The 17,045-nt window shown below is 37.5% G+C and overlaps 1 protein-coding gene across 1 annotated transcript in view; it reads right to left on the bottom strand.

Annotated features, from left to right (window-relative positions):
* TRMO (tRNA methyltransferase O) overlaps positions 1 to 17,045 on the bottom strand; it is a 56,122-nt gene that overhangs the window by 34,186 nt on the left and 4,891 nt on the right. The window contains exon 2 of the mRNA XM_053700633.1: positions 13,378 to 13,552. Within this exon, the coding sequence (XP_053556608.1) occupies positions 13,378 to 13,552 (175 nt within the window). The remainder of the gene's footprint in view (positions 1 to 13,377; positions 13,553 to 17,045) is intronic.

Below are 17,045 nucleotides of genomic sequence, written 5' to 3'. Positions count from 1 at the left end.
GTCACACAAAAAAAAAAATCATCATCATCATCAAAAAATTTCAGAGAAAGGTCCCTAAGTTTATTCTTTAAAGAGGTGTTTAATTTATAAGCAACATGATCCATATAATGCCTTTTCAAATGCATCCATGCAAAAAAAGATATCCTACACTTGGATGAGGATGCAGATAATTTAAGAACTTTCAAAAGTGTATATAAAATGGGAACAGAAAGTACAATTTACAGAGATTAAGCCTTCATATACAGGGCCTGAATATTTGGATGAAAAACTGGGCCTTGCAAAACTAGACCTGGACGTAAAAGAAGAATTCAAAATAATTGCTAAAGAAGGGACATTTTCACCATTATGGTAGGACTCTAGCTACTTATGCCTTGAATCTTATAAAGTACACAGGTGATAAAAGGGAATGGGTGAAACATATAGGCCAGTTGATAAAGCACTGTATGGTAAAGGCTTCTGATGACTGCAATCAGTTGTCAGATCTACTATTGACACTACCTATTGCAGTGTTAGAAAACAAAAAAATAATTCCCTCAAGACTCCGTTCTCAGAGAAGGACCTCTTGGTGACGAGCTAGTCCACCTGAATACTACTGTTATATCTACTCCATTTAGCTTACCGGATGAATAGAATGTTTAGTGTATATCCATAAAGTATACTATATGGCCAAAAGTATGTGAACACCCCTATTATCTATGGAGTTCAGGTGTTTAAGTCACAACCATTGCTAATAGGTGCGTAAATTCATGCACACAGCCATGAGATCTTCATAGACAAACATTGGCAGTATAATGGGTAGTACTGAAATGCTCTAAAGATCTCTGGGCTGGTGAGATTATTAAAGAATGCTCACGCTGGTCCTTCTATTTCCCTGGTGGAATGGTCTAAAGCCACTTTTACCCTGAAAACAGGTTGTCTCTTAGGTGCGTATACTGCATTTTCATATGGGAGGAGATGCATACATTACAAAAGTTCACAATAAAATCTTACAAATTGATTAATCAAAAACAAAAATATGCAGGAAAAAATAATAATTGTACTGTTAAGGTGCATCAAAATAGTAACAAAATTCTTTACCAAAAATCGTATTTTATCAAAAACGTAAAATTTGTATGTACATTACACAGGAATAAATTGTATTAAATATGTACAGCATAAATTGTAATTTAAGTACCCTGGATGTGCAAAAATCACTTCTTGTTTTATCGTAAAATCAGTTTGTGAAATTTCTACCCTACTAGATCTGCCATAGTTAGATACAAGAGCTATTATTGTGAAGTGGAAGCATCTACCGGTATGAGCAATCCCAGAGGCAGAACTTTTTTTCTCTTTATGAGATGAGATTTTTTTAGTGAAAAATGTTCTGCGGGTTATTTTTAAATAAAAATCAATTTTAAATTAGGCAGTAACACTAAATCACCAGTTCAAATGTAATGTGTTGATTAACTGGAGAATAATTAAATTTTTTAAGTTTTTTATAATATATTTCAGCAGTTGAAAATTGGATTGCAAATTAGCTGCAGACAAAAAAAATTGTAAAAAGTCTCTTGAATAAATTAGAATAGAAATGTAATAATAAAAAGGGTGCATTGCTCATAAGAATGGCTTATATTCAGAAAAAAACTGGGAAAGTCTAGGGAATGCGATTGAAAACAATCTGAGAGCCAATTAATCAATGGGCTGCTGCTTTGCAGCTTTACTGCATATTTGACTGTACACTTTAAACAGCACTTTGCTGTGGATGCGCTGTTGTAAGGAAAACTTACACAATGCAGCCAGAGCACAGCACTCTTTGAAGAGAACAGCCTGATGTGGAGCAGTGCTGCAAAGTTAAAGCACTAACAGTTCCTGCATGTGTCCTGCTCTTTCTGCAGACATGATGCATTTTCTGCGATAACATCTCAGATCACTGTATGTTCTGCCTTGGGGTGAGCAATAGCCGCCCAGGCACAAAGTGATAGACCATGCAAACCTCACAAAACAGGGCAGCTAAGTGCAGAAGTGCGTAACTCGCAAATACTAAAAATTTATGCTTACCTGATAAATTTATTTATTTCTCGACACGGTGAGTCCATGGATCATCATCAATTACTGTTGGGAATATCATTCATGGCCAGCAGGAGGAGGCAAAGAGCACCACAGCAGAGCTGTTAAGTATCACTCCCTTCCCACCAACCCCAGTCATTCGACCAAAGGAAAAGGAGAGAAAGGAAATAACACAAGGTACAGAGGTGCCTGAGGTTTGTATAAAAAAAAAACCTGTTCGAAAAACAGGGACGGCCGTGGACTCACCATGTCAAGAAATAAATAAATTTATCAGGTAAGCATAAATTTTGTTTTCTTTCTAATGACACGGTGAGTCCATGGATCATCATCAATTACTGTTGGGAATCAATACCCAAGCTAGAGGACACAGATGATACGGGAGGGATAAGACAGGTAACCTAAACAGAAGGCACCACTGCTTGAAGAACCTTTCTCCCAAAAGAAACCCCAGCCATGGTAAATGTATTGAATTTATAGAAAATAGAAAAAATTGTTCTACAGAGGCTTCTTTCTTGAAGGCCCAAGAAGAAGACACCGCCATAGAGGAGGGGGCTGAACATCTCTCAGGAGACTGCTGTCCAGCAGGCTCATAAGCCCTAGAATTAACACTTCTCAGCCAGAGAAAAGAAAAGCGGTAGTAGCTTTCCAGCAATTCTGTTTATCCAGAAAAACAACAATGCAGAAGACTGACAAAAGTCCTGAGATTGTAGATAAAAGTTAGGGGTCTGCACAACATTTAAGATGTGCAACAGTTGTTCTTTCTGAGAAGAAGGAATAGGACAGAGAGAAAACTATTTCCTGAATAAAACCTCTGTCCGAAAGAAACCCTAAGAAGAAAACCAAACTTGGAACAAAGAACTGCCTTATCTGTCTGAAATACAAGATAAGGAGAACCACACTGCCAAGCTGAGAGACCGGAACTCTCCGAGCAGAAGAAAATCGCAGAAAGAAATAAAACTTTCCAAGATATCTATGGAATGCATAGTCTCAAATGGAGCCTGGAGAAAACTTTAAGAACAAGGTTAAGACTCCAAGGAGAAGCAACCGACTTAAACACAGGCCTGATTTTGACCTGGACCTGAGAAGGATTGTACAACCGGCCCGACCACCAGACGCTTATGCTGAAGTATGGAAAGAGCCACAATCTGACCCTTGAGGGTACCAACCGATAAGCCCTTCTCAAGGCCTTCCTGGAGAAAAATAAAATCCTAGGGATCATTCCATATCTTATAATAAATATATTTAGAGATAAACTACGAGCCTGAATCATGGTCACAATGACCAATTCGGAAAAAATCACGCTCAGCTAAATTCAATCGTTCAATCTCCAAGCACCAGCTTCAGAAAAATGAAAATCGGATGAAAATTCCACGAAGGTAGAGATGACATCTCTACTAGATCCGCCTATCAGGTCTTGTGAGGCCAACCAAAAGCCAATGCTCTCTCCTACTTGATCTGAAGGAAGACTCATGGAAGAACAAACCGAGGAAAAGGTTAAGTCAACCTGAAGTTCCAAAGAACTGCCAGAGTTTCTATCAGAAAGGCATGAAGATCTCTAGACCTCGACCGAACTAGGGAACTAGGTGTTCTGACGAGACGCCAAGTCTGGTCAGCCCAATTGGTTGGTAACCTGAAGAACACTTCCGGATGGAGGTCCCAGAAAAGTGGATGACCGATAGACAGAACTGTGAGCAGCTGCCCACAAAAAAAAATCTGAAACACTTCCTACGTGACTAAGGAATTCAGAGAGAATAGATATAATCCACAAAGGCTATATTCAAACTAAGAACCGCTAAACTGGGCTAAGACAACTGAAGCCAAACTATCCGAGCATTGTAAATCGCTCTCAACTCCAAAATGATGAAAGAGTAGACTTCTCACAGGACCAACGTCCCTGCGCCCTCAACGAGTCCCATACTCCTCCCCAGCCCAGCAGGCTGGCGTTCGTAATCACAAACTCCCAGGAAGGTCTCCGAAGCATGTGTCCTGAGACCAAACTTTCTGAAAAACCACCACGGGAAGCGACTCTTGTCAACTGATCCAGACCTATTCTGAGACAATTCGAATATCCACTGACTGAGCATGCACAACTGCAGAGCTCTCAAACGAAATCAAACAATGAATGATGTCCATAGAAGCACCATCAGACCAATTAACTCAATACACTGAACCGCAGATGCCGAACAGTAGACTGAATAGAGAGGCAAGAGGAAGGATTTTCATCGATAGGGAAACAATTATAGTCCCTACGCAGACTACCCTGTAGCTGAGACTAAGGACTTATTTTCCAGCTCCACTTCCAATTGTGGAACAAAGAAAGACAACAAAAACCTCCGAATTAGATTTTGCTTGATGGAGGATGGCTCCTAAACCAATAGGTCGTCCAGGCAGGCTGCCACTGCAAATCCTGGATATAAATAAACTGGATATAAATGCCAGTTAAGGCAATGCACAAAGAACTCGCAGCACCCACAGTGGGATTCAAACTCTCAACCTCCAGGTAGTGAAGCCACTGAGCTAACCACTATACCAAACTAGCTGGCTTGCCATTGAGAAAAAACTCTGGAAGCTGTGGCAAAGCCATTGTTGAACCACAAACTGAAAAATGTTGGCCAGAAAGTAAAACTCAGAATCTGAGAAGAACCCCTTGATGGGAGCCTGAGAGTACGCATCCTTTAGGTCTAAAGTCCTTAGAAACTGACCCTCTGCAACAAGGAAGAATGGAGCGAATAGTCTCCATCTTGAAGGACAATACTCTGAGAAACTGTTAAAACATTTCAGGTCTAAATTAGAACTAAAAGTTCCCTCTTTTTTGGACCACTAACAGAATGGAAAATAAACTAACCCCTGTTTCAAAACTGGAACTGGACAATCACTCCCATGGAGGAAGATCCTGAACACAATTCAAGAACGCCTCTCTTTTTAACTGACTACAGATAATCTTGAGAGAAACCAGCTCCTGGGAGGAAGGAGATGAATTCCAATCCGTAACCCTGGAATACTATATTAACAGCCCTTTAGGGATCTAGGACCTTTCGTATCTAGGCAGGACAAAAACTGAAAAAGACTGTCACCCATAGGATAAGATCCTGGCTCGGGGGTAAACCCTACAGGCTGAATGAGAGTTAGCTGTGGGTTTCTTTAATTGCTTCCCCCTGATCCAAGACTGACGGGGTATCCAAGAGGACTAGAACTACTCTTGCTTGGAAGACAAAGGGGAAGAATTTCAGAAAGATACGAAGGATCGAAAATTACAAAGAGAAATAAAAAATTGGCCTAACAGCCCTTTGCTGAGTCTGCCCTGCCGGGATTTGAACCTGTGACCTTGGATCTTTTAACAAGTATGTAAGTCTCCAGCGCCAAAGAGTAATACTACTTTGCTCCTATATGCAAGATCTCGACCAGATCTTATAAATGGACAAACAATATAGGCTAGAAGGAGCGCTGAGAAAACCTCTATTAGGAGTCTCTGCTCAGTAGAGTCAAAGAGGATTCTGGGATTTTAAGCTTTAAAAATGTACATATTTATTATAACAAAAGTTTAAAACAACAGTATTGATCAATGGTCAATTGAGAACCTCTAAATTGCATCTGTATACATGGTTTATATCAGGTTACAAAAGTTAATCACAAGATGTGCTCGTGAAAAAATATATAAATCAATAAAAAACTATAATCAAAAAACAAAAAATGTAAAAAATATATATATAAAAAAATGGGTATAAAAATTGAGTGCAATTACTCCAAAACACGTGAGAAAAAACAAAAAATAAAAATATCAAAAAATAGATATTAGGTGTACACCTTTAAAATCTTAGTGTTCAATTCCTTGTGGGTGGTATTTGTGAGAGATGTGAAAATTCCAAAAGTTGTATATATATACGTGATGAAAAGTTAATTAAGAATAGTTCCTGTGTTGAAATCCAAAATCTTCTAAGTGATGATGTATGCCCGAGTATATCCTATATTGGGATGTTATTAATGGCGATTGGCTCCTAGTGTTCCTAATATCCCATTATTCGGAAGATATCTTCATTAACCTAAATAAAGTAAAAATATATAGTGCAATAAAGCTTTCACAAGTGGCTAAAAATGGTAATAAACTCACCGGATAGGGACCTGAGCCGTAATACCAGTTTAGTCTACGTGTTTCAATCCTACTGGATCTTTTCTTTTATTTAGGTTAATGAAGATATCTTCCGAATAATGGAATATTAGGAACACTAGGAGCCAATCACCATTAATAACATCCCAATATAGGATATACTCGGACATACATCATCACTTAGAAGATTTTGGATTTCAACACAGGAACTATTCTTAATTAACTTTTCATCACGTATATATATACAACTTTTGGAATTTTCACATCTCTCACAAATACCACCCACAAGGAATTGAACACTAAGATTTTAAAGGTGTACACCTAATATCTGTTTTTTCTCATGTGTTTTGGAGTAATTGCACTCATTTTTTATACCCATTTTATTATATATATATTTTTTACATTTTTTGTTTTTTGATTATAGTTTTTTATTGATTATATATTTTTTCACGAGCACATCTTGTGATTAACATTTGTAACCTGATATAAACCATGTATATAGATGCAATTTAGAGGTTCTCAATTGACCATTGATCAATACTGTTGTTTTAAACTTTTGTTATAATAAATATGTACATTTTTAAAGCTTAAAATCCCAGAATCCTCTTTGACTCTACTGAGCAGAGACTCCTAATAGAGGTTTTCTCAGCGCTCCTTCTAGCCTATATTGTTTGACCTTGGATCTTTTAAACAGGATTTTTTTTGTAGTCAGGGCATTTACCAACTGAGCTACCGCACCGGCTCCTGTGGAATCAGAGCAGGCGTCGCATCAGAGGATACCTCACTTGTCCATAAAGGTCTCCATCCTTAAAGGAGCATCATTTTATTCAGAATAATAGAGGCCTCTACCATGCGGAATGATAATTAAAGGAGACAGTTTATTACAGACAGGAGATGGGGAAAAAATATTCCTTGACTTCTCCCGAACCTGAGAAAATTGTCCTAGCATAGTCGAGAAAAGGAGAAATATTACAAATGAATCCTAGTTTATATAAAAGTTACTAGATTCTAGAGGATTGACTACGACAGGAAAGTCGAAGTCTATCAAGAAGCCATCCTAAATAATACCCAAAGATGTACAGGCTTGAATATGAAGAGAACTACTTCAGCACCAGATGAAGGAATTATACTGTCCGAAAGTTTTAACTCTCAGATGCTACCGACTATCCTCATTATCAGACTATAAGGAAGGCAATATGTATAGTAGCGAGCGGAGCAGAAACCTTACTATCTGATTAATTAAATTTCCTCTAGAGATTTCCCTTTAAGATAATGCCACAGATACCAGAAGTCACCTGGGCAGACAATTCTGCAACAAATAACTCCTCCAGGAGACTGAGAGGAACTGCAGGGCACTGCATGTGACGCCATAAAAAGGACTTAGGACGTTTAGGCTAATGCCACAGCTTCTCCTCAGACAGCATCATCCAGGGAGACAAGAGGCTAAAATAAATTTTGGAAATAATTAAAATATTTAAAATTATTTAAAATCACCCTGTCACTTTAAATTTATATAGACTTGCTGGAAATATAAATACACTTAGGAACAGACCTCTGTTCCATTGAAAGCAAAAAACTTTTTAAAGAATGATGCTAATATTTCCTTATGTTAAGGACCTCTAATACAATTAAGACATAAGTATTCGGTCTGTGTAACAAGCAGAAAATTACAGTTGTGTATCACACCAGAGCAAAGAAAAGGATTTAAAGACAAGTTCTTTTCCCTTGGAATCCTTGAGAGTAATGGAGATAATTAAAGGAGACATTTTCCCTCTATTTATTTACACAGATTGTAGTAAAAAAACATGATAAACCACACCGTTTGCATAATTACAGTGAAGAGCCTAATTTTGTGCTTGACTCTACCTCACAACACTATCCACTCTCAAAGACCGTTTAGATAGAAACGACGCTCCGCTCTTGGTCGGAGAATGAGGTTGAGTCATCGAAACTGCAGTCCAAGATGGAGCTTCTCCTACCCGAGAAGAAGGAGGCGCAAACATCACGCTTCATCTTGACGCACAAAAGGCATACTACAGCCTAAAGATTAGTAAACATTGTGCAGGGTACAGAAATAAATAAAAGTAATAAAAAAAAGCATTGCACCGCTTCCTAAAGAAACGGAATAGAATACCTCAAATCAGAGAAATTGCTCCTCATAAAGCAATGTATGTTCTCAGCTATGCAGCTCCTTAGAAATGGCGCCCTATGCGCTCTCTTCTCAGTATCATAACCAGAGGAAGCTGACCAAGTACAGATTACAGTACTAAAATTAAATTTAAGCCCCAAGGTGGTTAACCCCTTTCCTTACTATGAAGGAAATTAACCAAGTCACATGACTAATGTGCCTGCATACTGCCCTAAGTATCCCTCAGGATTTGTCCCACTAACAGCAGAGGGTCCTTAACCCCATCAGTGTCAGCCTTCTAGCCCCAGTAGAACAAAGGCACTTACCTGCATTCTAGCCGTCCGGCAGTCAGACGACTCACAAAGTATGAGAGGATGCCACTCCTCATAGAGACCTGTGTAAAGAGAAAGACGGAGTAAACTTACTCAGGCTTTCTATACCAGGGCAGCAACATGTAAGAAAAACGAAGCAAAGCCCACTTTACAAGTTCCTAACTGCTTTAAAGCTACCACAGCCCTGCTGAAGAGACTAATGTGGATTACAGCTATAAACTGTGATGGAAGATCAGAGCAATCTTGCCCTGACTTCAAAATAAAAAAATCTGAATCTTAATCAGGACACCTAATTACTTCACCTCCTTCTTGCACTAGAGGAAAAGAGAATGACTGGGGTTGGTGAGAAGGGAAGTGATACTTAACAGCTCTGCTGTGGTGCTCTTTGCCTCCTCCTGCTGGCCAGGAGTGATATTCCAAACAGTAATTAATGATGATCCGTGGACTCACTGTGTCATTAGAAAGAAAATTGACTATCATCTGTTGCATTACTTACATACATAAACAAGCATCACATCAAAATGCATAATACCAAATGTTGGCTAGAGTAGTGTAAAGCATGCTGACTCTCGAGCAGTGGAAACGTGTTCTCTGGAGTGATGAACTTCACTATCTGACAGTCTGATGGGAAAATCTGGGTGTGGCAGATGCCAGGAGAATGCTATTTACTGGACTGCATAATGCCTACAGTAAAGTTTGGTAGAAGAGGGATAATTATCTGGGGCTATTCACAGTCTGGGCTAGGCCCAAAAGTATCACTCAATACCTGAGCAGCCGAAATTTACATTTTGACAAAAGAATCAAGAATAGGAATATGAGTTTCTGCTGTTATTACTTTGAGCCCATATGTTGACAAATCACGTAGTAGCCTGGAATGGTAAGGCACAAATAATAGCTTAAAGGGACATGAAACCCACAATTTTTCTTTCATGATTTAGAAAGAGCATGCAATTTTAAACAACTTTCTAATTTATTTCTATTATCTAATTTGTTTTATTCTCTTAATATTCTTTGCTGAAAAGCATATCTAGATAGGCTCAGTAGCTGCTGATTGATTGCTGCACATAGAAGCTTCATGTGATTGGCTCCCTCATGTGCATTGCTTTTTCTTCAACTAAGGATATCTAAAAAACAAAGCAAAATAAATAAAAGAAGTAAATTGGATGTTGTTTAAATTTGTATTATCTATCTGAATCATGAAAGAAAAATTTTGGGTTTAGTGTCCCTTTACCTAAATACAACCACCTGCAACCAAAGCACTCTCCTCAGACCCAATAATAATCGCCTAGATTACGAGTTTTGTCGGTAAGGCTGTGCCGTGTTAACAAGCATTTTATTCTCACTGCTCACTTAAGACAACGCTGGTATTACAGGTTCTTACAAACCCGGCGTTAGCAGCAAAAAAGTGAGCAGAGAGCAAAATTTAGCTCCACATCTCACCTCAATACCAGCGCTGCTTACGTTAGCGGTAAGCAGGTAAAACGTGCTTGTGCACGATTTCTCCATAGGGATCAATGGGGCTGAGCCGGCTGAAAAAAAAACTAACACCTGCAAAAAAGCAGCGAAAAGCTCCTAACGCAGCCCCATTGATTCCTATGGGGAAATACTTTTATGTCTACACCTAACACCCTAACATGAACCCTGAGTCTAAACACCCCTAATCTTACACTTATTAACCCCTAATCTGCCGCCCCCTACATCGCCGCAATCTACGTTATATTATTAACCCCTAATCTGCAGCTCCGGACAAAGTCGCCACCTACATTATACTTATGAACCCCTAATCTGCTGCCCCCAACATCACAGACACCTACATTATATTTATGAACCCCTACTCTGCCGCCCCCAATCTACACTTATTAACCCCTAATCTGCCACTCCCAACGTCACCGCCACTATATTAAAGTTATTAACCCCTAAACCTAAGTCTAACCCTAACACCCCCATAACTTAAATATAATTTAAATAAATCTAACTAAATATCCATATCATTAACTAAATTATTCCTATTATAACTAAATACTTACCTATAAAATAAACCCTAAGCTAGCTACAATATAACTAATAGTTACATTGTAGCTAGCTTAGGGTTTATTTTTATTTTATAGGCAACTTTGTATTTATTTTAACTAGGTACAATAGTTATTAAATAGTTATTAACTATTTAAAAACTAGCTAGTTAAAATAAATTCAAATTTACCTGTAAAATAAATCATAACCTAAGTTACAATTACACCTAACACTACACTATAATTAAATTAATTACCTAAACTAAATACAAGTAAATACAATAGAAAAAAATGATCTAAAGTACGAAAAAAAAACCCACTAAATTACAGAAAATAATAAAATAATTACAAGTTTTTTAAACTAATTACACCTAATTAATCCCCCTAATAAAATAAAAAAGCCCCCCAAAATAATAAAAATCCCTACCCTATACTAAATTACAAATAGTCCTTAAAAGGGACTTTTGCGGGGCATTGCCCCAAAGTAATCAGCTCTTTTACCTGTAAAAAAAAATACAATACCCCCCAACATTAAAACCCACCACCCACACACCCAACCCTACTCTAAAACCCACCCAATCCCCCCTTAATAAAACCTAACATTAACCCCTTGAAGATCACCCTACCTTGAGAAGTCTTCACCCTGCCGGGCCGAAGTCCTCAACGAAGCCGGGCGAAGTGGTCCTCCAGACGGGCAGAAGTCTTCATCGAAGCCGGCAAGAAGAAGTTCTCCAGACGGGCAGAAGTCTTCATCCAGACGGCATCTTCTATTTTCATCCATCTGGCGCGGAGTGGCTCCATCTTCAAGACATCCGACGCGGAGCATCCTCTTCCAACAAAGTCCAGCTGAAGAATGAAGGTTCCTTTAAATGACGTCATCCAAGATGGCGTCCCTTGAATTCCTATTGGCTGATAGAATTCTATCAGCCAATAGGAATTAAGGTAGGAAAAATCCTATTGGCTGATGCAATCAGCCAATAGGATTGAGCTTGCATTCTATTGGCTGATTGGATCAGCCAATAGAATGCGAGCTCAATCCTATTGGCTGATTGCATCAGCCAATAGGATTTTTTCTACCTTAATTCCGTTGGACTTCGTCGGAAGAGGATGCTCCGTGTCGGATGTCTTGAAGATGGAGCCGCTCCGGGCCGGATGGATGAAGATAGAAGATGCCGTCTGGATGAAGACTTCTTCTGGCCGGCTTCGATGAAGATTTCTGCCCGTCTGGAGGACCACTTCGCCTGGCTTCGTTGAGTACTTCGGCCCGGCTGGGTGAAGACTTCTCAAGGTAGGGTGATCTTCAAGGGGTTAGTGTTAGGTTTTATTAAGGGGGGATTGGGTGGGTTTTAGAGTAGGGTTGGGTGTGTGGTGGTATTGTAATTTTTTTTTACAGGTAATAGAGCTGATTACTTTGGGGCAATGACCCGCAAAAGGTCCTTTTAAGGGCTATTTGTAATTTAGTATAGGGTAGGGATTTTTATTATTTTAGGGGGCTTTTTTTATTTTATTAGGGGATTAGATTAGGTGTAATTAGTTACTTACGTAATTATTTTATTATTTTCTGTAATTTAGTTGTTGTTGTTTTTTTCGTACTTTAGATAATTTTTTCAATTGTATTTAATTGTAGTTAGTTTAGGTAATTAATTTAATTATAGTGTAGTGTTAGGTGTAATTTTAACTTAGGTTAGGATTTATTTTACAGGTAAATTTGTATTTATTTTAGCTAGGTAGCTATTAAATAGTTAATAACTATTGTACCTAGTTAAAATAAATACAAAGTTTCCTGTAAAATAAAAATAAATCCTAAACTAACTACAAAGTAACTATTAGTTATATTGTAGCTATCTTAGGGTTTATTTATAGGTAAGTATTTAGTTTTAAATAGGAATAATTTAGTGAATGATAGTAATTTTATTTAGATTTATTTAAATTATATTTAAGTTAGGGGGGTGTTAGGGTTAGACTTAGATTTAGGGCTTAATACATTTAATATAGTTGCGGCGACATTGGGGACAGCAGATTAGGGGTTAATAAAATTAAACTAGTGTTTGCGATGCGGGAGTGCGGCGGTTTAGGGGTTAATATATATTTTATAGTGGCGGCGATGTCCGGTTCGGCAGATTAGGGGTTAATTTTTTTGTGTGTGTTTACGATGTGGGGGGCCTCGGTTTAGTGGTTAATAGGTAGTTTATGGGTGTTAGTGTACTTTTAAGCACTTTAGTTAAGAATTTTATGTTACGGCGTTAGCCCATAAAACTCTTAACTACTGACTTTAAAATGCGGTACCAGTCTTGACAGGAGAGGCTGTACCGCTCACTTTTTTGCAGACTCGTAATACCGGCGTTATGCAAGTCCCATTGAAAATATAGGATACGCAATTTACGTAAGTGGATTTGCGGTATTAACGAGTCTGGACAATAAAAGTGAGCAGTGAGCCTGTCATTTCAAGACTCGTAATACCAGCGGGCGTTAAAAAGCAGCGTTAGGACCCCTTAACACTGCTTTTTAACCCTAACGCACAACTCGTAATCTAGCCGAATGTATTTTATTACATATTTCATTAAAATAATTTGATGTCTGCATGATGGTAAGGATGGAGTGACAATAAAAATGTAATTAACAAAGAAATACAGTCATGGAGTGTATAAGACAGCAATATAGAAGCAGCATAGGAAGTAAAGAGTGATTAGGAGTATGAAGAAATAGCAACTGGGGTTGACAAACAGAATATTGCCGCACCTTTGACAATACACTTACCACACATGTGAGAATTGTTCTAATCCTATTAGAGAATGTTCAGGGTTGTTGAAGACACTTTTGCTTATCTTTAAGCAGCCACGTGACAAGCTACAGATAGTGGGCTGCCTAGGAGTGCCATTTTTTGCTTTGAAGCAGGATTCAATATATCCAATGGGTGTAGTATATATGTTACCTAAATACAAGAAGAAATATACGGTTTACAAATAAAGTATTAAATTTTTCTAAACTAACATTAAAAAGGACAGAGGAAATATCATGATTTGTGTATTGTAATTTCAGCTCATTAAAGAAGCCAGTTGACACTGTCCACTATAAAGAGTATCACCATCTTGCACCACACGTACAGTGCAATTTCACAGATCAGTAATATTACCGGCTTTTTGACTGCCGCTCTACCTTACATTTTCACTTAGCTTGAACAAAAGAAAGAGGAAGCTTTGCATTTTTACAGTTAATTTACACACTTTAAAAGTTGCATAACAAATATAAAATAAGCTGTCAGGAATAATATAGAGCAATGGAACTACAGTAAAAATGTGCAGCTTCCGCTCTGTATTGTGCACGCTCAACTGAAGTGCATGATACGGCTTGTCAAGAAGACAATATAAATGAGTTGTGAATGTGCAGTGCTTCTGTGACAAGGTGTGAGAATTTTTAAACTACAAGATGGAGGTAACCTTTGTGAAAGTGCAGAACTTTACTAACCATCACTTGTACAGGGTTAAAATAGGAGAATGGATTTGAAGAGAGCTGCAGGCATACGAGGAAAAACAGCATAGCAAGTGACCATGCTATTGTAGTTGTACCAAGAAGTTTAATGTCCCATTAAAGGACCACATATTATAAATGTATGGCAATTAAATACATAAATAAAAATATATTTCATAAAAATTTCCAGTAGCGCAGGGCCAAATTTAGTTAGGTTGTAGGATAACATATGTCTGTGCCCCCACTAGAGCTGCAACAACTAACTGGCATAATCGATAATAAATCGATTATGAAAATAGTTGTCAACGAATCTCATAATCGATTAGTTGGTTTGCAATTAGTTGGACTGTGCATGGCAACAGCTTCTTAAAAGGGACATGAAACCCAAATTTTTATTTCATGATTTAGAAAGAGCATACAATTATAAACAACTTTCTAATTTACTTCACTCTTTTGATATTCTTTGCTGAAAAGCATATCTAGATATGCTTAGTAGCTGCTGATTGGTAGCTGCACATAGATGCCTCCTGTGATTGGTTCACGGTGTGCATTGCTATTTCTTCATTAAAGTATATCTAAAGAATGAAGCAAATTAGGTAATAGAAGTAAATTGGAATGTTGTTTAAAATTATATTCTCTACCTTAATCATGAAAGAAAATGTTTGGGTATAGTGTCCCTTTAACTCAAATGAGCTCCTGCACATGGTATTGTGTTTTATGGTTATGCCTTTTTTAGCCTAATGGACATCTACAGACATTTCACTTTTTCAGGACACTAAGTTTCTTTTTAAGTTTACAACAGAAATAAAAATGGAGTCATAATTTGGATTGTTTATATTAAATCAGGTGTTTTGGGACTATGCTTTGAACGATATAGTGCCAAGCTTGTTATTTACACCTAGCCCTAGATTGATGGCATTTGTTATATGAATTGATGTTACTCTTACCTGTTTACACAATTTGTAGTGGATCGCTTGCTATTGCTGATTATATGTTCTCTATAGATAAATGTGTAAGGCTGTGTCCTGTTACTAATATATAGGGGCTGATTTACTAACTGTCGGACAGACATGATCCGCTGTAGCGATCATGTCTGCCAGACATTGCTGAATGCCGACAGCATGTGGATACGTTGAAATTTTTGCATTTCAATGCACAGTTTCTGAAATAGTGAATAACAGAATGTTATAAACAGTTGTAGTCTACCTATTACTAGTTCTACCTCTTTTCAAACAGTTTGTGATTTTGTTATGCTTAATTATAAAAATGTGTTCTGCTGGTTAAAAAATTGGACCAACAGTTGTGTTAATGTAAAGTTGTAAAGTTTTAGTCTTAAGTTTATATTTATAACACTCAGTATGAGGATTTTACTTTAAATATAGGAAAAATGTATTTATTTTTTATCCGATTAGTCGATTAATCGAAAAAATAATCGGCCAATTAATCGATTATGAAAATAATAGTTAGTTGCAGCGCTAGCCTGCACCCCCCCAATTGAGCTCTTGTGCCACCTTGTTTGCCCCCCAGTACAAATCCCCAAACACCACATTTTTTGTTCAACTTATTCTTGAGAGACCAAAAACTATGGCACACAATCTTAGTTTTACTTTTTTCATGGAGGCTGCAATAATCCTTGTGCCTTCAGACCACCAGTTGCCCAACCATGAATAAAAGTACAGCAAACTGTAGCTTATATTTAAACTTATCTGTTTGTGAGCAACCTCTAAAATGTACCATCCTCCTTGATTCTGTTAGCTGTAATAAAACTGAAACAGTACAATCTCCTTAAAGTGGCAGAGTTATAGCATAAATGTCAGTTTAACAGGTATTTAATAAGATGTTGCCATTTTAGAATTTTTATTTTGTTATTCAAATGGCAGTTCTGATTAACTCAGACACTTTTAAAATCAATAAGAAAAATATTATATAATGGGAATTTTATTTCCTAAATATTTGAAACACAGAACTTAGGACTCTTGTTTGAGTCCATAAACATTTCTAACTGAAGAATAGAAGAAAATTGGGTCATTTTGTACCGTCTTACAATTTATGCAGGAAATAAGTAAGAATAAATAAAAAATATTACAAACTAGACCGAAGTCGGATTTCACATAAGGGTGGCAATTTGACAATACACACATACTATTTCCCCTGTCCAAACTCACCTTTATTATTATTTTTATTATTAGTAACAACAAAAGAAGGAGAAGGCGACTCATAGGGTAGAAGACCACGTCAGTCATGGGATAAGTGGCTGGTGAAATACTACTCACATGGAGGAAAGCACAAAACGTGTGCTACAAAGGCAGGCCGGATAACTATTGATCTTTATTTATATATATGCAACAAGTTTTGATATTCTAACCAATATGTATTTATACCAATTTATTGTATGGATAAATTGTTTCATATATGCAATTTTATATGTTATTTTTCATGCGTCTCAATGTTGTTACAACTAGCATCAAACTGTATTCTTATGGATCTATATGAAATGTTTTATTTTTATATTTTAGGATCTCTAAATTAAATGAACTTTAGGAATACAGTGACATCATTGAGGGCAGTGGCGGCCCTCACCTGTACAGATTATCTGACTGGACTGAACATATGTTAAATGTTGCCGAGTGTGTTTGATGCATATAGCCTGATGAAACCGTGTTATACTACCAATAAATGCGTTGCTTATGCCAAGTTTTAATAAATGTTTTAGATTTTTACTCTGCTCCGCCACTTTATTCAGTCCTTTGATTGCAGAGGCTTACACCATTTTGTCCCACGAGTAGGTCCTTGGGTCCAGCGGGAGTAATACAGCGTTTGGAGTGAGTCCCCTTCATCTGCCTCAGCCCTACAGTAAAGGAAAAGATTGTACAGCAAATGCTGATGCCAATCATGGATTATGGGGATGTAGTATATGCACCTGCACCGCAAACTCACCTGAATAAACTTAAAGGGCC

Source organism: Bombina bombina, chromosome 2, assembly GCF_027579735.1.
Source record: "Bombina bombina isolate aBomBom1 chromosome 2, aBomBom1.pri, whole genome shotgun sequence".
NCBI classification, from domain to species: domain Eukaryota; kingdom Metazoa; phylum Chordata; class Amphibia; order Anura; family Bombinatoridae; genus Bombina; species Bombina bombina.
This window is presented reverse-complemented; position numbering and strand designations above follow the sequence as displayed.